A 21,463-nucleotide genomic window follows, 5' to 3' on the forward strand; every position below is an offset into this window, starting at 1 on the left:
TCCAGGTGGGCCCTGAATGCAATCACATGTATTCTCACGAGATAGGGAAGAGGGCAGACAGAAGAGGAGGAGTGGGGGGTGACCACAGAGACAGAGACTGGAATGGTGCAGTCACCAGAAGTCGGAAAAGGTGAAGAACACATTGTCCCCTAGAGGCCCCAGAGGGACTGTGGCCCTCTCAACACCTTCATCTCCGGCTTCTAGCCTCCAGAACTGAAAAGGAGTAAATTTCAGTTGTTTTAAGCCACTCAGTTTGTGGTCATTTGTTACAGGAGCCACAGAAAAGCAATACAGTGCGTGGCCCTGCCCTGGCGGCTTTGCGGGCCAGATTTGTGTGGACCAGCTTCCTGCTTGTTCTTAGGCCATGCGGTCAGTCTGTGGGGCAGAGTGTGCTCCTAAGGAAGGAGCGTATGCTCAGAAGCACAGTGTGATCTCATGCACACAAATGTGAGCACACAAATACACACAAGTATCTGTGTGCACACACGTGCATACCCACATACACACACATACACGCACAAAACCAGCAGAGATGGGCCGTCCTTACTAGTTAGGCTAGGCCGTGCACTGGGCCGAACCCCTGAATTGCCGAGTCCTGGGGAGACAGGGTAGCACAGTACATTGTTAAGAGCTGAAGATAGAAGATGATGAAGCAAACTCTCACAGGATCACCAAAGAGGAGAGGCCATTCTAACGCAAGTGCGGTTCTTGGAGGCCTTGGGAGAACAGATGGAGGAGTGAGCCCAAGCCATTCTGGACATCTGGAGAAAGAGAGCTGAGGAAATCTAGGTCTGACTTCATTTGGTGAGAAGTAGGGCACCGTTGGGGCTAAAAATTCAGGGGCAGTGGAATGAGGAATTTAGGTTTTAGAGAAATTCAAGTCACTTGCAGTATGTGTGTATTTGTGGTCAATGAAACTGTTCTTTCTGGAACCTGTTTGCAGAGTACTCAAGTGTTCTCTGAGCCTAGACTGTTCTCAGAACAAACAGAAAGGCCTCGTGTGGATGTGAGGGCTGAATGACTTTTTGGAGCTCGTTTTCAGTTCAAGTTCTCACTCAGCTACTTACTGTGCCCTTGGAGAAGACTTTTGACCTCTCCAGGACTCAGTGTTTTCACCTATAAAATGGGAACAATATCACAATATCAACAATGATGGTTAATTTTATGTCAACAAAGCTTGGTGCCAAGCTGTTTGGCCAAACACTAGTCTAGATATTGCTGGAAGGTATTTGTGAATGTGATTAACATTTACTATCAGTTGACTTTAAGTAAAGCAGATTACCCTGTATAATGTGGGTGGGACTCATCCAATGAGCTGAAGGCCTTAAGAGGAAAGACTGAGGTTTCCTGATGAAGAAGAAGTTCTGCCTCAGGACTTCAACATAGAAACTCTGCCTGGGTTTCCAGCCTGCAGGGGCCAGCACTACAAATTCCAGACTTGTCATCCTGCATGGTTGATTGCCTGAGACAATTTCTTAAAAACAAATCATCTCTCTCCCTCCCTCCCTCTCTCTCTCTCTCTCTCTCTCTCTACACACACACACACACACACACACACACACACACACACACATCTTGTTCCTTGGGTCCACTACTGAAGATCAAATGAGGAAGTGATGGGAAAACAGGACTTCCACAAGCAAAAGAATGAAGTTGTACCCCTACCTTACATCATATACAAAGATTAACTCAAAATGGATCAAAGACATAATAAGTATAGGAGCTAAAACTATAAAACTCTTGAAGAATACCGAAAGATACATCTTCATGGCCGTGGATTTGGCAAAGGATTCTTAGGTATGACACCAAAAGCAAGAGCAACAGAAGAAAAACCAGGTAAACTGGACATAATCAAAAAATTAAAAATTTTTGTGCTTCAAAGGACACCATCAAGAAAGTGAAAAGATAGCCCGCAGAATAGGAGGGACTATTTGCAAATCATATATCTGATAAGGGACTTGTACCTAAAACATGTGAAAAGTGCTCATAATTCGATAATACAAGGACAACTGTCCTAATTTAAAAATGAGGCAAAGGACTCAAAGAGACATTTCACTAAAGAAGTTGTACAAATGGCCAATAAGCATATGAAAAAATAGCGGGCATTGTTAGTCACTAAAGAAATGCAAATCAAAGCTACTTCACACTCTCTAGGATGGCTAGTATCAAAAAGCCAGATGAGAATGAGTGTTGATGATGAGGATGGGGAGAAATCAAAACCCTCACATGTTGCTGGCAGGAAGGTAAAATGGTGCAGCTGCTTTGGAAAACAGTTTGGCAGTTCCTCAAGAAGGTAAACAGAGAATTACCACATGACCCAGCAATTCTACCTCCGCCCCAACCCATGGGCAAAAGACCTAAACAGATTTTTCATCATAGAATATATACAAATGGCCAATAAATATATGAAAAGATGTTCAACACCATTAGTCATCAAGGAAATGTCAGCTAAAATCACAATGAGGAGCCACTATATACCTATTAGAACGGCTAAAATCAAAAAGTCTGACCATACATACCAATTGTTGGCATTGATGTGAAGGAATCAGAAGGCTCATACGCTGCTGGTATAAGTTTAAGTTTTGGAAAACAGGTTATTTCTTAAAACACTAGACATATATTCTGTTCTAGTGAAAATAAACACGTATACCCACACAGAGACTTCTGCTTAAACAATCACTGTGGCTGCATTTGTAACAGTTCTATACCTGAAGCAACCTGCGAGTCCATCAACCTGTGAGTGGATAAAAAATCGTGGCATACAGTGGACTACTACTCAGCAATGAAATAAATAAACTAATGGTGAACTCGCAACATAGGCGAACCTCAAAATCATTATGCTGAGTAAAAGACAGGGGAAAAAAAAACAGTACACATACTATAATCCCATTTAAAGTCCTGGAAAATGAAAACTGACCCACAGTGGTGACAGAAGGCAAATGCAAGGGGGTGAGGGGTAAGTAACAAAGAAGCATGAGGAAAAACAGAGGGAGAGGGAAATATACATGACCTTGATCTTGGTGATAGCTCCATGGGTGAATGCACATGTCAAAACCAGACTGTGTGCTTCAGATACAGGCAGTTCAATGTATGTCAATTATACATCAATTACGTGGTTTAAAAAAAACAACAGAAAAAAATACACATTTATTAGATAATTTAAAAGTTACTGAAAATATGATAAAGAAAATATCATAAGTGCATGTGAACTTATGATAAGTGAACTTAAAGTGAACAAGTGCACGTACTCGTTGATTCGTTGAGCCAAGGTTTGGACATTTAGTCTACAGAAACAAGAAGCACTAGTCCTTGTGAACACATGTTTGAGAACGTTTATAACCATAGAAGCAAAAAACAGAAGCAAAAGATCAGTAAATTATCAAGGACTACGATGCAACCATTAAAAGGATGAACTTTATGTATAGGCTTCAACGTTGAAGGTTGTTTCTGCTGTATGCTTAAGTAAGTAAAACAAGACACAAACTACTATGTGTATGCAGTATAGACACTATGTATACATAGGTAACACTAAACAAATGGACAGATGGACAAGCATCCATAGGTGAATGGACAATACATCTCCTGCATATGTGCTTCCATGTATGAACGCAGAGAAAGGTGAGGACAGCTACACATTAAACATTTATATATGTATAATACATATTATTATTGGCTGGGTTAGAATGGCTTTGGAAAAAGATTGTTCATACATTTATGAATTCTTTAACTTGTAAAAAGGAGTATGTTTCACTCTTATTTTTTAAAGAGTAGAAAGAAAAAGGATTAAAATAAAGACAAGATTCAACGTGCTTTGAAATGCATCCACAAAAAAAAATATGTTGGTCTGAGATTTAGGGAGAGGGTCAGAGAGATAGAGGTGAGATAATGAAAGGGTAATAAAATGTCAATGTTAGAATCTAAGTACATGGGTATTGGCTGTACTGGTTGAAAATGTCCATAAAGAACACTGAGGGAAAGATAAACATCAAACAATGGATGGATGGATGGATGGATGGATAATAGACAGAGATAAGGCCTCTGCCCACAGCAAAAAGTGAATCTGTAATGTAACAGGTGATTTGCTCCTTCTTGGATTGCCCAGGCTCCAGGCATGTTCCATGTGACCATCCCAATAGCACATCTTCTGTGCTTCATCCCCCTTTTAATCTGACATTTGGATCGCTGCGGGTTGTGCTCTGGAGTGAACACTAAGCCCCAGCTTTTCTCAGGCATACGGATTCTCCAGACACACCGAGGCCAATGGAAGGTTTGGGGCCTCAGAAACATTCCATATGCCAGGGGCCCGAGGGCTATTTCTGCCTGTTGGGGTATCTCTCCCCACCCCCACAGGGGAGTTCTGATCATAGGCTGCCCCTCACCAACTCCTACTGAGTCCTCAGCTTCTCTGTTACACCTGCCAACACTGTTGCAACAATGCAAACTTTATCCTGTTTCCCTTCCAAGGAAGCCAAGGCACAGAGCAGTCATGTTACTTAATAAAGGTCTCTACCCTAGAAAGTAGTAGGGCTGGTCGGGGCGGAGGCTCCCAAGCTTGTACTCTTGACATCTCTGCCCGCATGGCTGCTTGTGCAAGTGACAGGGAGGCAGGGGCTTCTGACTTCATCCCAACTCCAAAATCCAACCCAAGGTCACATGGGACTCTCGGTAGCCCCCTAGACTGATGGCTAGCAAGGACTGGATGGGAAGGTGTGGAATTTCTCTCCTCCTGGATTTCACCGTGGACTTGTCTGAGGTGCACTGTCCTTAGCTGACTGCCAAGTGCTTATGTTCCCCCTCACCTGGGGACCAGGGAACATCCCTGGTTCCTTGACAGACTGGAGAACTTTGGGGACAGAATTTTCTCCCTTCACCCACAAGAGGACACATCACATCCCCTTGCAGGCACTAACTCTGCCCCCCTGATGACTTGAAGTGGACCCTCATTTTGTTTTCCACATCCTCTGCGAGGCTCTGGGCCATCCCCACAAATCAGGGCCCAGCAACAGCTGCAGGAATCCCATCCTGAGGCTGCATTTTAAGGAATGTCCAGGGGAAGCGCCTTCCCCAAAGAAGGACCTTTTCCTGATTGTCTTTATCCTCTGCACTTCCTGGCCCAGAGGCTTTGCCTGAGCTCACGCAATGACAGAGAAGTGCCCTCAGAGGCCCAGGATGGCATACTCTGAGATGTGATTCCCCAAGTTGGGGCCAGAGTGAAAGGCCCAATCTTCCCAGTAGGGACTAAGGAGGCCTTATTGTTATAATAAATCAGGCTCACCTCATTGGCTACAAATAGTGGAGTGATGTGACCATATGTCACTTGGGCATTAAACAAATCCTAATGAGCTAAAAACATGTTTGTTTTAGCTAATTGACCTCTTTGGCTTTCATAAACCACTTGGTAAACATCCTCAGACAATGATTTCCAGAGAGCGGATTGTGGTTCTCAGGGGCGCTGAGAAAGCCCCCCGTCTCCCGGAGCACCTCCTGCGGGGGTGCCTGCTGAGGGACACATGTGTGCCCGCCTGCTGCCCACACGACTCAAGAAGCGTGTGGTGGCGATAACAGGACAAAGTGAGAAGAGTGGAGGCAGGCCGCTCTCCCAGCGCTCTTCCTGGCTGTGCAGTCTGAGCCGTGCTTGTCTAATAAATATGGAAAGTGCCCACCCTCAGAGGGGTGCGGAGACAAAGCAAGGCTTCTAGACTCTGGGCTCCATGGCAGATACGCTTGGAGATCTGTGGCAAGTCAGCCCTCAGCAGGACCCATGTCCCTTCCATGCCAAGGAGCAAGATCTGGGAGCCTAAGGGTCCAGCTGTTCACCTGAGACAGGCCTGTATGCTCTGTGCAGGTGAGGGAATGATCTGGATGCCTGTGAGGTCTGGGACCACAGACACCTAAGTCCTGCAGTTGGGTTCTTCCCGCAAGCAGCGGGCCATAGCTGAGCCCTTACCCAGCAGGGGGTCTTCTTTAGCCAGGAGAATGGACACTTGTCAGGTCTCAGAGCTAACCTCACCTGACCTAGAATCACTGGTCCCATGGTGTCTAGAAGGCAGAAGCCCCTCCCACTCACCACATCCTGCATTGAGGTCCGGACATCGTATTCCTACTGTTTGAAAGCTGTTGTGGCGGCGGGAGGGGGGGACCACCCCAATTCCCTGGATGCATTACCAAGATATAGAAAAAAGCTTCAAGCCCTGAAGTAGATGGGAGCCCCAGACTCAGCCTCTGCACTGTCTGGGCTGACTGCAATCCCCCCAGACTTCTTCTCAATGTCCCCTTCACCCCTAAGGTGATGGGCTTCAGTAAGCTACTGAGATCTATTTCTTCAGCTCTACAGCAGAGATAATACCTACCAGGGAGAACTTATCAGCGACGGAATGCTTCCGTCTTGCCTGAAACCGTGAAATGCTTTACACATATTTTCTCACGTGATCTACACAATAAGTAAGATACTTCCCTAAGGCCACAGAGCAGTGAGTCGCGGAGCCGGGCCTCCAGTGAGCTCTACCTAATTCCAGAGGCATGGATCACCCAGTGTAGTGGGAAGATGCTATTTCCAGCAGGTTAACAGCTCTATTTTGCAAGGCTCTGGTGAAAACTGTCACCTTGTGTGAAGCATGAAGCACGGAGTCTGGCATGCGGCAGGAACTGCAAATAAACGGTGGCTATTCAGATTACTATACACAGAGATAGCACAGTAGCATGAGATCCAACATACCTTCTGGGTCAAACCACTTCGGGCCCTTCTCCCCAGTCCCCAGGGCTGATGCGCTTGAATTAGACAGGATTAAAGGCTTACTGGAGCTGGAAGCCGCACCCCAACTCCCGAGTTTAGCCCCGGACCTTCTGTCCACCCGCTGAGAAGGACGAGGGAGGAAGGCAGCCGCACAGGGCAGTGCCGTGGCCTTACGCACAGTCAAGGGAGCTTTTGCTTGGGAGCCAGCTCTCCTTCTGGATCCCCATGACGAGAGAATGGGCCCTGCTCTTGTCCATGCTGCTCTGTGGCCTGGCTGGCCCCACGCACCTGTTCCAGCCAAGCCTGGTGCTGGACATGGCCAAGGTCCTCCTGGATAACTACTGCTTCCCAGAGAACCTGATGGGGATGCAGGAAGCCATCGAGCAGGCCATCAAGAGTCGTGAGATCCTCGCCATCTCGGACCCTCAGACTCTGGCCCATGTGCTGACGACTGGGGTGCAGAGCTCCTTGAACGACCCTCGCCTGGTCATTTCATACGAGCCCAGCACCCTCGAGGCTCCCCGGCAAGCCCCAGCACTCACCAACCTCACAAAAGAGGAAATGCTTGCCCGGCTGCAGAAGGGCATCCGCCACGAGGTTCTGGAGGGCAATGTGGGCTACCTGCGTGTGGACGACATCCCAAGCCAGGAGGTGGTGAGCAAGCTGGGGGGCTTCCTGGTGGCCAGCGTCTGGAGGAAGCTCATGGGCACCTCTGCCTTGGTGCTGGACCTCCGGTACTGCACCGGGGGCCATGTTTCCGGCATCCCCTACATCATCTCCTACCTGCACCCAGGGAACACAGTCCTGCACGTGGATACCATCTACGACCGTCCCTCCAATACGACCACTGAGATCTGGACCTTGCCCCAGGTGCTGGGAGAAAGGTACAGTGCCGACAAGGATGTGGTGGTCCTCACCAGCGGCCACACTGGGGGCGTGGCTGAGGACATCACTTACATCCTCAAGCAGATGCGCAGGGCCATCGTGGTGGGTGAGCGGACTGTGGGGGGTGCCCTGGACCTCCAGAAGCTGAGGATAGGCCAGTCTGACTTCTTCCTCACCGTGCCCGTGTCCAGGTCCCTAGGGCCCCTGGGAGGGGGCAGCCAGACATGGGAGGGCAGTGGGGTGCTGCCCTGTGTGGGGACACCAGCCGAGCAGGCCCTAGAGAAAGCCCTGGCCATCCTCACTCTGCGCCGGGCCCTGCCAGGAGTTGTCCGGCGCCTGCAGGAGGCGCTACAGACCTACTACACCCTGGTGGACCGTGTGCCCAGCCTGCTGCACCACCTGGCCAACATGGACTTCTCCGCAGTAGTCTCGGAGGAGGACCTGGTCACCAAACTCAACGCTGGCCTACAGACTGTGTCTGAGGACCCCAGGCTCCTGGTGCGGGCCGTGAGGGCCAAGGACGCCTCTTCTGGGCCCGAGGTTGGCGAAGACGAGCCTCCGGAGGTAGTCCCCACGGTGCCCGGAGCTGAGGCTGCCCGGCAGGCCCTGGTGGTCTCTATGTTCCAGGTGTCGGTGCTACCGGGCAACGTGGGCTACCTCCGCTTTGACAGCTTTGCCGATGCCTCCGTGTTGGAGGTGCTAAGCCCCTACATTGTGCGCCAGGTGTGGGCGCCCCTGCAGGGCACGGAGCACCTCATCGTGGACCTGCGCCAGAATCCCGGGGGGCCGTCCTCTGCTGTGCCCCTGCTACTGTCTTACTTCCAGGGCCCCGACAACGGCTCCGTGCGCCTCTTCACCACCTATGACCGCCGCACCAACATCACGCAGGAGCACTTCAGCCGCATGGAGCTGCTGGGCCGGGGCTACCCCACCCAGCGCGGTGTGTACCTGCTCACCAGCCACCGCACTGCCACCGCGGCTGAGGAGCTGGCCTTCCTCATGCAGTCGCTGGGCTGGGCCACGCTGGTGGGCGAGATCACCGCGGGCAGCCTGCTGCACACCTGCACGGTGCCCCTGCTGGAGACGCCGGAGGGTGGCCTGGTGCTCACCGTGCCTGTGCTCACCTTCATCGACAACCACGGCGAGTGCTGGTTGGGAGGTGGCGTGGTGCCCGATGCCATCGTGCTGGCCGAGGAAGCCCTGGACAGGGCCCAGGAGGTGCTGGAGTTCCACCGCAGCCTGGAGGCCCTGGTGGAGGGCACGGGGCACCTGGTCGAGGCTCACTATGCACGGCCAGAGGTCATCGGGCAGACCAGTGCCCTGCTTCGAGCCAAGCTGGCCCAGGGGGCCTACCGCACCGCCGTGGACCTGGAGTCACTGGCCTCCCAGCTCACGGCCGACCTGCAGGAGATGTCTGGGGACCACCGTCTGCTGGTGTTCCACAGCCCCGGTGAGATGGTGGCCGAGGAGGTGCCCCCCCCACCCCCTGTCGTGCCCTCCCCAGAGGAGGTCTCCTACCTCATCGAAGCCCTGTTTAAAACAGAGGTGCTGCCTGGCCGGCTGGGTTACCTGCGTTTCGACGCCATGGCCGAGCTGGAGACGGTGAAGGCCATCGGGCCACAGCTGGTGCAGCTGGTGTGGCAGAGGCTGGTGGACACGGCCGCGCTGGTTGTCGACCTGCGCTACAACCCTGGTAGCTACTCCACGGCTGTGCCGCTGCTCTGCTCCTACTTCTTTGAAGCGGAGCCCCGCCAGCACCTCTACTCTGTCTTTGACAGGGCGACCTCGAGGGTCATGGAAGTGTGGACCCTGCCCCAGGTGGCTGGCAAGCGCTACGGCCCCCACAAAGACCTCTACATCCTGATGAGCCACATCAGCGGGTCGGCAGCTGAGGCGTTTGCTCACACCATGCAGGACCTGCAGCGGGCCACCGTCATTGGGGAGCCCACAGCTGGAGGAGCACTCTCTGTGGGCATCTACCAGGTGGGCAGCAGCCCCTTATACGCCTCCATGCCCACGCAGATGGCCCTGAGCGCCAGCACAGGTGAAGCCTGGGACCTGGCTGGGGTGGAGCCCGACATCACCGTGCCCATGAATGAGGCCCTCTCCACAGCCCGGGACATAGTGGCCCTGCGGGCCAAGGTGCCCACTGTGCTGCAGACAACCGGGAAGCTGGTAGCCGATAACTATGCCTCCCCTGAACTGGGGGCCAAGATGGCGGCCAAACTGAGCCGTATGCAGAGCCGCTATTCGAGGGTGACCTCAGAAGGGGCCTTGGCTGAGATGCTGGGGGCCGATCTGCAGATGCTGTCCGGAGACCCACACCTGAAGACAGCCCATATCCCCGAGGATGCCAAGGACCGCATTCCTGGGATTGTGCCCATGCAGGTGAGACACAAGGGAGACTGAGCCTAGCACAGTCCCAGCAATGAGCCGACCGGTTGTCTGCACATCCAGGGCTCTGTGCACGGTGCCGGGCAATCGCTTCCAGACTCGTTTTCGTGTTTAAGTTCTCATTAGTCACGTCTTTCCCTTCCTCTCATCCTGTCATCCCTTCTCCTTCTGGTGTCCCTGAGCACCTCTGTAGAGCACCGATAACCCACGAGGACTCAGTTTGAAAACCCCTGGTATAGAAGGAGTGGCACTCTTGGCGGGGTGGAAGGCAAATGTTTGCAGCACTTCTCATCATCAGTGTTGGCGGAAAGGTCAGGTCATGAGAAGTCACTACGATTTTGTCCCCTGGAAATGCGGGGTTTGTGTTCATTCTCACCACCTGCCCGCCTCAGGGGGTTTCAGATGGAGAGAGAGGAGCAGGCAGAGGTCTTGGCCTCACAGTTGCCTCAGAGCTAAAGCATGGAGCCTAGACACAGGCTGTGGCATGGTCAGGGGTGCTGACGGTGCACAGCCTGGAGAATCATGGCAGTGGTCAGGCACCACCTGCCTTCTCCTCCCCTCCCATGATGCAAAGCATCCGGAAGGAGCTACACTTGGTGGGCGTGCAGTCTGGTCCAAGGGCCAGCTGGATGGGAAATTCCGAGCAAGGCTATTGTGGTCAGTATATTCAAAGCCGGCAATGGCATTTGGGGAAAACACTGAAAAGGTAAATCAAGGTTGAGGAGTTTTGCTGCTGGGTGGATGAGAGAGAAGTTCCCTAGACCAGTGGCCGTGGATTCATCAAGCACTCCCATAAGCTAAGAGCTTCATCGGGAAGCAGCATCTACAACATCTCTCCACGTCGTTTATCCTCTGTGATTCTGTGGCAGAGTCACAAGTAGTCAGGGCAGCATTTGTCTCGGGGTCCCTTGAAAGGAGGTCTAGGATGCAGGCAGTTCAGGTGGGAGGCCGTCTTTGAAGCAGGAGTGAGGAGGCAGGGAGAATGGGATAGGAAAGGAGGAAAAGCTGATGGGTAAGGGCATTATGGAAGCTGTTGCTTCCTAAAATTCCGATGGAACCCTAACAAGTGTGGGGAAGGCTTCCCGGAGCTGTCCATCTACAGACGGGACACAGCAGTTCCTGTCCTTCTTTGGCTAAAGGTCCCCCTGGGGACATGAACTCTCTCAAACTCTGAGGCAGCTTGGAGAAGGTCCTGAAATCGAGAATGGAAAGACATAGGGGTGTGCTGGAGGCAAGGCCCTGTCAGGCGAGGGGCGGTTGTAGCAAAAATCAGAGGAGGGCCAAGGGCACCAGAAGCATCTAGTGCAGAATCATCATCCCTGTTTTACAAAAAGAGAAATGGAAACCCAGAGGGGTGCAGAGGAGTGTGACCCATGGCTGAAGAGCTTGTGACTAAGGGCAAAGCAGACCCTGGAGGCTGGGTGTCCCAGTTAACATTCCGGCCCACAGAGCCTGTGTCCTTTTAGCAGTCTTGGAGAGAGAAGATGAGGCACAAAACATGTTGGGGGAGCCTAGAATGTGCCAGCACTGTGCTAGACTCACAGGGCCACCAGATTCCAAATCGAGGACCCACTCCTTTCCAGCATCGCCAGGATTCATGGTTTGGAGTCACATATGGATTCAGCTTCTGGTTCCACCACCTACTGGCTGTGTGACCTTGGGAAAGTTACTTAATCACTCTGTGCTTCAGTGTCCTCATTGAAAGGATGGGGATGCTATAGGGTGCCCTCATGGTGATGGTAAGGGCTGCAATGTGCTCAGCACAGGGCCAAACCCCCTTCTAAAGGTTCAGGGGCCCAGGAGCTAGCTAATGTCTTCCCTCCCAGCCCTAGGGAAGAAGATGAACTCAGAACCATCAGGAGGTATCTGGTGAGGTCAGGGGAGTCAGAGTGGAGACCACGCCTGGGCCTTGCAGCTCTGGACACCGCGGTGTGGGGTTGACATGCATGAACATTCTCTGTAAGGAGTCTGCCAACCTCATTTGGGTCCACATCCTAGGCTCACCACCCACATAACCTCCTAGGCGCTCCATCGGAAACCTTCTTCAGAAATGTTAATTCCCTCCCATACCCTCAATATCTTTCACGTATAAAGGAAAACTGTGGTGCCCGGTTTCCTGAGCTGTAACATCTGCTCCTCTGCTGACACTGAGCTGGACCCCCACCCATTTTTTTCAGATCCCTTCCCCTGAAGTCTTTGAGGACCTGATCAAGTTTTCCTTTCATACTAATGTGTTTGAGGACAACCTTGGCTACTTGAGGTTTGACACGTTTGGGGACTGTGAGCTGCTCACCCAGGTGTCAGAGCTGCTGGTGGAGCATGTTTGGAAGAAGATCGTGCACACGGATGCCATGATCATTGACATGAGGTCAGTGGCTGGGGGGGCAGAGGTCTCTGGCCAGCCAACCCCGGGGTTCTGGCGTAATCGGCCGTGGGGGACCCCAACATCGGTGATCTTTCTAAGCTCCTCAGATGATCCCAGTGTTAATTCCAGGCTGAGAATCACTGGGCTACTCCTGTGGTTTCCAAACTTGCCTGGCCATAGGACTCAGCGGAGAGAGAGGGGGAAGGGAGACTTTAAAAACAGATTCTGGGGGCTTAACGTGACCCTACTGAATCTAAAGCTCCGGGGTGAGGCCCAGTCATCTGTGTATTTGAAAGGCATCACCCCGGGTGATTCTGGTGATCAGTCATGTTTGGGACAGCTAGCTAGGCCACCACCTGCACTGTGCCTCTTATGTCATACAAAGTCAGCCCGTGACCACCCTGACCATGAGAATTGGAAAGCCAGAGTCCCCGAGAGAATCTGAGAATAAGCCACTATCGTGGCAAAAAGAATTCTTTGCATCACAGAATGGCTGGTGGAGGGACGCTTTTAGGTAGAGACCTCCCTCCTGGAGTGGGTGGAAGAACACCCACCCCCAGCGACCAGGCCCCTGCCTCCATGGACACAGGGAGGGGCAGGCTGCTCCCCCAGGATACAGAACCCCACTTTGCAGCTGCAGGAGACAGGCTGCCAGAATTGGCCAAGTCACGACTTGCTTGTCTGCAGCTCAGCTGTGGCTCTTGTCTGTCACTAGAGGGCTCCAGATCTCAGAGGCTTGTTCTCCAAAACCTCTCCCAGGGCTCTGTGGCTACATTTGTAAAAGAGGAAGTGGCCCAGCCTACAGAGTGCTTCCAGACCCTTCTGACCTGAGGTTTGGAGTTTCAGACACTGAGGTCAAAGGCCCTAAACCCAGCTGGGCCACCCTAGACCTTCAACCAGAAGAGACTCCTATCATATCACCAGCCCACACTTCTTATTCACAGATGAGGAGACAGGGTCCCAAAGAGTTCACATAACAGGGCAAATCCCAACGTCCTAGGACAGGCACAGGTTGTCCCCTCCCCCACTCTTCCACTCCCCATCCAGTGTGGTTCCACAACTCTGAGCACTCGGCTATACTAAGTAGCAGCTCATTAGGAGACCTGAACAAAAATGCCCAGTGGGTCTTATGAAATTATAGAGAATGCAGCTGGGAAAGCAGTGTCCTCACAGGCAGCATGGGTGTGGAGAGCAGTCCATGGTCAGTTAATGAGGAAAATCTATCAGCAAGTTCATGACTGCAGGACTTGTCAGAGCCTTTAATGTAATGGACACAATATGTATCACATAATGTATTAATATGTGATCAGAAAGGGCAAGTATGGCACCAGTGTTTTGAAATTTCTCAAGAGACTTGTACTCTGGGAAATGCCAACCACAGAATTCTGCAGGAGAAGGATGGGACAGGGAGGCTGCCTGGAATTAGTGTCCTCCTCAGGGCAAAGGTCCCAGGCTCCCAGAGGGGAACCGAGGGCCTCCCTGTGAGCTCTGCCCCAATGACCCCCACTTCCCTTCCCTTAGGTTCAACATCGGTGGCCCCACCTCCTCCATCTCTGCCCTGTGCTCCTACTTCTTTGATGAAGGTCCTCCAATTCTGTTGGACAAAATCTACAGCCGACCCAACGACTCTGTCAGTGAGCTCTGGACCCACACCCGGCTCGCAGGTATGTACAGACGCGTTCCCTTTCCTGTTCTCATTCTAGAAGCTTCTGGAAAATCAGGGAAAGACAGCTTGGGTCCAGGGAAAAGTAACAGTAAATGGAATATAAAGCTCTGCATGCGCTGCACTTTTACATATGATTCTTAATCCCTACAAAATGCTACCATTATGCTTATTTTCTAGATGAGCCTTGACTAGGTCGAGTCTCTTGTCTAACATCACCCAGCTAATAAGTGGAAGCGCCCAAATCTGAATGCCGGTTTCTCTAAAACCAAAATGCCCTCTGTTCTGGCCACGACAACCATCAGCATGCAAGGCATGGCAGAATTAGAAGGACCCTTGCCCTTCACCAAACCCCACAGAGTTGCTGGTGCTCATCCTCCCTGAGCTGTCAGCAGCAGCTCAGCACACCTGCCTGAATAAAGTTTGTGGTTCTGATGGGGCCTCTGCCCTGCACAGGCGCCATGCTCTGTAGAGCCAGGGCTCTCGTGGTCCCCGTCACGGGTGATAGGCTCACTCTGACTCCCTTGCTCAGCATGACAAACCAAGAAACCTGCACTCCCATCCGACAAGGGGCTGGGAGAGCGGTGGGGGGAAGGGTGCATATGACCAGAAAAGCACCCCACAATTTTCATTTGTACACTTCCTTATCACACAAGGATTCGAGGGAGATTCCAAGGCACACATTCACAAAGACTGCAAAACGTAAATAAAAATTAGAACCGGGTGAACTATAAATTCAAACAGTATTCAAAACCAGGAGTTACAAACAGACTCAAATCTGCAAGAGCATGGGGTCCTAGATTGCAATGATGTCCAGTATGGGAGCCGCTTGCCACATGCAGCTACTGAGCACTGAAATGTGGCTCATATGAGTTGGGATGTGACAGGTGTAAAATATACGCCAGGTATTTTCGGGCTTTTTATGGAAAAATAAAGACGTATAATATCTCCACAATGTTACTGATTACATTTTTGAGACAAATTTGTTTTGGATATGTTGAGTTAAATAAAATATGGTTAAGATTCATGTCATCTGTGCTTTTTTTTTTTTTTTTCTTGTTTAATGTGACTCCTAGAAAACTTGTAGCGACATCTGTGGCTCACTTTCTGGGTCACGTTGTGTTTCTATCGGACACCGTTGCCCTAGAGGGCTGTTGTCGTGAAGCCACGAGTTTGGGTCTTCTGGGAGTCCAAAGTGGAAAGAGAATTTGGCAGGTTAGGCATTCTTATGATTCATGAAGAGGAAGCACATCCTTTCCTCGGGAGAGTCAAGGTTTTTCCCGTCACTCAAAGATAAAAGTGCCAGAAGTGCGTGAAGCAGTTGTCAAGCCCTTACAAACTGGAGATGGGTGGGGCACACGCTCGTAGCCCCATGTGACACTTGCAGAACTGGGGCTCACAAAGGAATGCCCTGCATGTGGACACAAGGCCACAGAACCAAATCCCAGGCCTTCCTCTTTGCGGGTCCACACGGTACGGAGAAGGCAGGTGCCCCACAGTGCTGACTGGACTCCCCATCTTCTGTCTTCCAGGTGAACGCTACGGCTCCAAGAAGAACGTGGCCATTCTGACCAGCGCGCTGACAGCCGGCGCCGCGGAGGAGTTTACCTACATCATGAAGAAGCTGGGCCGGGCACTGGTCATCGGGGAAGTGACCAGCGGGGGCTGCCAGTCACCACAAACTTACCACGTGGATGACACTCATCTCTACATCACCATCCCCACGGCCCGCTCAGTGGGGGGTGTGGATGGCAGCTCCTGGGAAGGGGTGGGTGTGGTGCCCCACGTGGCTGTCCCTGCTGAAGGAGCCCTCACCAGAGCCAAGGAGATGCTCCAGCACACTCTGCTGAGGGCGAGGAGGAGCCCCAGGATGGGTGGGACCTCCAGGCCACACACCAAGGGCACTCCGGCACGTGGTCCTGCCTGAGGCCTCCGGGTTCAGAAAAGGGACCTGCTGAGCCCCGGTAGGCTTAGAGTTGAAGGCACCCTTGGAGTTCACCCGATGGTCTCTTCACCATTGCCAACATCTCTGAGCACATAGGGACAGGCAGCTCACCCCTCAGAGGCAACCCCCTCCATAGTAGTTATTTTGGGGAGGCGAAGTCAGATGTACCTCCTACCCATGCTTCTTAATTGCCAAGCCCTGGTCCTAGAGCAGCTCCATCCGACAGAGCTACGACGTGAGCTGCAGATTGCGGCACTCACGTCACTTTACGTTTTCTAGTAGCTACCTTCTTAAAAAGTAAAAAGAAACAGGTGACGTGTATTTTACTAGTGTGATTTATTTGCCCTACTATATCCACAGTAGTATCATTTCAGCAATATAAAAATGATTGTGAATGAGATGTTTTTGCACGGAGCCTTTGAAATCTGGTGGGTAGTCTGCACATACAGTGCTTCTTCCCCTTCCTCACGCACATGTCTGGGGCTCAGGGGCCACCTGCGGCCGGCGGATCCCCTGTGGGACAGTGCAGGCCCAGAGGTCAGGGACCCCCACTCCCCCAGCACATTGTCCCCCTTCTGCCCTCCCTGCCTCCACATCTTCCCCATTAAAGCACCTCTCCCTCCTGCCCTGGGATCATTTCTGTCCCAGCATTCTCCTCAGGGGTGGCAGCCATCATGCTCACCCTCGTCTCCCACTGCCCATCGCTTAGCACAGCGCCTGGTGCAGGAACGCACGTGAGTATCCGGCAGCAAGTCTGTCTTCCCTTCATGTGTTCCGCCCAAGGCCTTGTTCTCTGGCTTCCGCCAGGGCCCCCAAAGTGAGCTCTGGTGTCATGCGGCACTTAGACACGCAGCATTGCTGTTTGAGGGTAGAGTGGCCCTGGGCGGTGGTCTGGGTGCCTGCCTTTCTTGGTCTAGGGCAGTCTGTCACTGCACTGGCTGTGCTGACCAAGCCCACTCCTAACAGGGCAAGAAGGCTGAAGACCCCAAGATCTCCTCCAGAACCGGGCAAGCCCCAGGAGGAGACAGGAAGCCCGGGGGTGACCTGGAGGAAGGCAGCCACTGGCTGGCCCCTGGGAGCTAGGCAACCTTACTCCACTAGAATCAACAGGGACCCAAAAGTGAGAGACCTCCAGGACTCTGCCCAAAGTCACAGTGGGGATGAAGCCGTTACAGCAAGGACATCCCCAACCCTGCCAATCAGTGCTCTCAGAGCCCCGGGCTCCAAGATGTCTGAGTGAGGGAGGATGAGGGACCGTTGCCATCTGGCCTCGCTGTTTGGTGAGTCCAGCCTGCAGCTGCCACAGGCGACTTCCCCAGGGCACCGGGCTGACCTCACTACACAGCCCTGACTCACAAGCCCCCTCCCCAGGCTCCAGGGAGCTGTGGAATCTGGCACACCCCTGGGTCACCACCAATATCTAGGAGGTTCACCACCTGGAAAACCTTGAACCAACCCTGCTGAAGTAGGAAAGCTCTGATACAAGGCGTTCTGGGTCCTTTCCCTTCTGCTAAATTCAAGTAACACGAAGGGCATGATTGAATTCTAGCAGCATCACATATACTGGGATTTCACCTTTTTCTTCATTAGACCTATTAACATCCAGGCAGATGTGTGAGGCCCCTACCTGCTTATATTCTAGGGGCTCTTTCTCCTCCCTCCTCCTTCCCGCTCGCGCCCCCCCCCCCCCACACACACACCCATAGCTATCTGATGGTCACCTACATCAAACAATGGTTCCTCTAGGTGGTAGAACCAGGGGCAATATTTGAACTCTTCTCTTTCCTTAAATCCTTATAATAAGCATGTATTATTATTTTCAAATACAGCATTCTTCCAAAAATAAAATAAGATACATTGTACCTTGAGTCCCTAACCATACCTTAGTGATCATTAGCGATTGCTGATTTTTTTCCCACGGGTTTTCCTTATATATCACTTGGATTTCTTTGATTTGCACCACTGACATTTGTTGACTGTTTAGTTTGTTTACGGTATCAGGCTAGGTGTTGTGGGGTTTGCAGATGGCAAAGGTCTCGATGGGTCTTAAATAGGGGGAGGGGTGGAGCAGCTCCTAGGGTGGGTGACAGACATACTTCTCTCTTCTGGGCTTCACAGTGCAGAGACAACCATTTTTTTTAATGGAACACCTCACGAATTTGCATATCATTCCTGTGCGGGGTCCACGCTAATCTTCTCAGTACCATAGACAGACATTTCAGTACATGTGCTGCCGAAGCGAGCACTGCACAACCATTCTTATCATTTCTGCAGGAGTCAGTGGACACTCAGTCAAGCTCAGTAATTCACAGGGGCTTACATAGGCAGCACATCGGACATTCGCCCTACTTTAGGCCACCCAGCAAAGGCACACCCTCTGAATGTTCAGAGAATCGCTCCCCATCTGATCCTGTGGGAAACACACTCCCTAAGAAGCAGTGAGGCATTTGGGAGCCCTGTCTGGGTGGATAGGCCAGGACAGCTACTTCCCAGCTATGGAACTCAGGGCAAGTCACTTTGCCTCTCCAGGCCTCAGTCTTCTCATCTGTACAATGAGATCCACAATAGCACCTTTGGGGCTATGAAGATGAAAAAGGTTAATCCAGGGGCACCTGGGTGGCTCAGTCGGTTGAGCGTCTGACTTCAGCTCAGGTCATGATCTCGCGGTCCGTGAGTTAGAGCCCCGCATCGGGCTCTGGGCTGACAGCTCAGAGCCTGGAGCCTGTTTCAGATTCTGTGTCTCCCTCTCTCTCTGACCTTCCCTCATTCATGCTCTGTCTCTCTCTGTCTCAAAAATGAATAAACGTTAAAAAAAAATTTATAAAAAAAAAAAAAGAAAAAGGTTAATCCAGTGCCCAGCCAATGTCACCTCTCACCATTTCCCCACTACCAAGCTGGACACACCACAAGTTCACTTTTCCAGCTTCCTGGCAGCAGGGTACGGGCACAGGGTTCTTTCTGGGCCAATCAGAAGTTCCTATGAAGAATGTTTAATCTGTTTAAGCAAGTTGAATGGGTTTTTTAATGTTTATTTATTTATTTTGAGAGAGAAAGCGAGCACGCACAGAAGCAGGGGCGGGATGGGGAACAGAGAGAGAGGGGGAGAGAGAGAATCCCAAGCAGGCTCTGCACTGTCAGCACAGAGCCTGATGTGTGGCTCGATCTCACAAACCATGAGATCGTGACCTGAGCTGATACTAAGAGTCAGACGCTTAATTGACTGACTCACTCAGGAGCCCCAAACAAGTTGAATGTTTAAGCAAGTGATAGCTGGGCAGCAGCAGCGGCCAGGTGCCCCATGTGCAGGGCAGCATAGCCATGCCCCTACTCAGCAGGGATGGCAGCAACATCCTCCATAGGCCACCCTGGCTGACCTTGGCTGAGGTCCTGCTGACCAGCTCCTTTTTCCTGCCCACTGTCCAGCTCAAGCCCCCAGCCTGCCCATCAAATACTGGGTGCAGCCCAGGCTCCCCTCAAGACATCCAGGCGAGGGGCAGGCGAGCTTTGAACCCACATCTGTCTGGCTCCAAAGACCCTGATGTTCCCACCATACCATGAAGAGGTCCTGGGCCCAGCCTGGGGAGAGGGTCTATGGTGGGAGAAGCAGACCCAGAGGGTCCCATGCAGACCAAAGGGAAAGGGTCAGCGTTCCTGAGCCAGCTCTCTTACACTCTTACCTGCTTGGAGACAGAAGGCTGGAGAAAAAGGAAAAGGAAAGGCTTCTCTTCTGGTGGCAGAACCAGGTGACCCACAGCTGCCTAGCAGCCTCTGTTCCGAAAGACTACAGGCCCCTTTTGCTCTTGATGTCCCAGTATGAGCTCATCACCTCCACCTTCTCGCACCTTACCTGGATAAGGTCTGCTCCTGCCCCCAGGACCCCATCCTGTACACAGCTACCCCTCCCTCCTGAAATTAGGGCAGAGATCTGAGAGTTAACCCCAGCTCCCTCCTCTCTGCTCCCACCACCACTCCCACCCAGGTATCTACATAATCACCAAGACACTAAATGAGTTGTCAGAATTAATAGTTCATAGTTCATTCCCCTCTGCCTTGTTTTGGGGTCCTGGTTTGGTTCCTAAATCCCCACCACAGCCTCCTACCCCATTTCTGTGGCCCAGCCTGCAGTCAGGGCCACTGTTCTGCCATGTAACCTTCTCAGGTCCCCCCTGCTTGAGGACCCCTTCAAGGCACCACTGATCTGTGGTGAGAGGGACCGGGCCAGGCTATCCTCCCCATCTCCCAAAGGTAACCCCAGCCCACAGACAGGCTGAACCTTTACTTCACCATCAGGATCCTTGCTGGAGACTTGGCCAAAGACCCCAGTCCAGCAGAGGCCAGGGACCACACTGGAGCATCAGAGGGGAGGACCCCAGCTTTTCTCCCATCTCACTCACCTTCCTGCTTCCTATGTCCCTGCATCTGCCTACTCAGCCCATCACATGGCCAATGGTCATGTTTGTGTGTCAGTGAGGGCCTTGGTTATCCACACAGCTTTAGTGCAATGAGAGCACATGACTCAGAAAAAAAAGGATGCATACCAAATTACTTGTGGGCGAAGAAGCCTGCCTAGGAGATCCCCACTGGAGGGCACCTGTCTCATATTTCCTGGGTTCCATAGGATTAGCTGCCACCTGGCCTAAGGACCTCCTTGCTTCCTTGCTGATGAGAGAGGCTGGAAGTGAAAATAGCCTGCTAATCCAAGCGGCTTAGAAATAGCGAGGGTATCAGAGGCCACTGGCTTCCTGTCTCCTACCCCAGGACAACACAAGATGACCAGGGAAGAAGATGTTAAATTTAAGGAACCCCAACCCTCCTTCCAGAATGTACTGCCTCTCAACCCCCACTAAAAATTAGTGTCTGAAAATCCCTAAGAAGTGGTACAAATCAAAGCCTATTGGAGAATAATTTATTTTTAAAATAGAAGTTTTTTTTCCTATGGGATCTATCTCTTATGATATGATTTTTAGTCCTCTCTCAAGACTTCTTCTCCAAACAAAATAAACAAATTATACAATTAACCAGGGTGTGTAAAGCCCTCTCTGAAGAGAAGTGGCCTGCAGGGGAGGTCTGTAGCCTCCAGAGGGAGCCAAGAACCTTCCAAGGAAAGGGAGGTTGCAAAATTTGCCTTGGAACAACTGGTGAATTTCTCCCGTATGTGAGGGGTTCTCTTATTGTGCCCAGAAGAATAGGGCCAGGCCCAGCACCCAGCCTCTTCCAAGTCTGGATGCAGAACGGAGTCAGGGGTTTCCACTGCTGGTCATTTCTCCCCCTCCCCCAACCCCTCCCCACTAATGTGCTTCCTTAAATCCATGTTATTCTGGGCATTGGTTTTTTAAAAACTGAATCACCAATTTCACATACAGTCCTGATTTTCAACCTCTCTTGAGGCCTGCATTCAGCCTGGCGCTAAAGAGCCTTCACCATAGACAAAAGAGCTCTAGATGTCAGGTCCAACCTCCCTCCTCTACCCTCCCTTTC

The 21,463-nt window shown here is 51.7% G+C and overlaps 1 protein-coding gene across 1 annotated transcript; it reads left to right on the plus strand.

Annotated features, from left to right (window-relative positions):
• The first annotated feature begins 6,958 nt into the window (after positions 1 to 6,958).
• Positions 6,959 to 15,967, plus strand: RBP3 (retinol binding protein 3). Its single transcript, XM_030335579.1, has 4 exons — positions 6,959 to 10,006; positions 12,190 to 12,380; positions 13,899 to 14,041; positions 15,573 to 15,967. The coding sequence occupies exons 1-4, from the start codon at positions 6,959 to 6,961 to the stop codon at positions 15,965 to 15,967; spliced, it is 3,777 nt and encodes a 1,258-aa protein (XP_030191439.1).
• Positions 15,968 to 21,463: the final 5,496 nt, after the last annotated feature.

The sequence above is a fragment of the Lynx canadensis genome, chromosome D2 (assembly GCF_007474595.2).
Source record: "Lynx canadensis isolate LIC74 chromosome D2, mLynCan4.pri.v2, whole genome shotgun sequence".
In the NCBI taxonomy this organism is placed as follows: Eukaryota; Metazoa; Chordata; class Mammalia; order Carnivora; family Felidae; genus Lynx; species Lynx canadensis.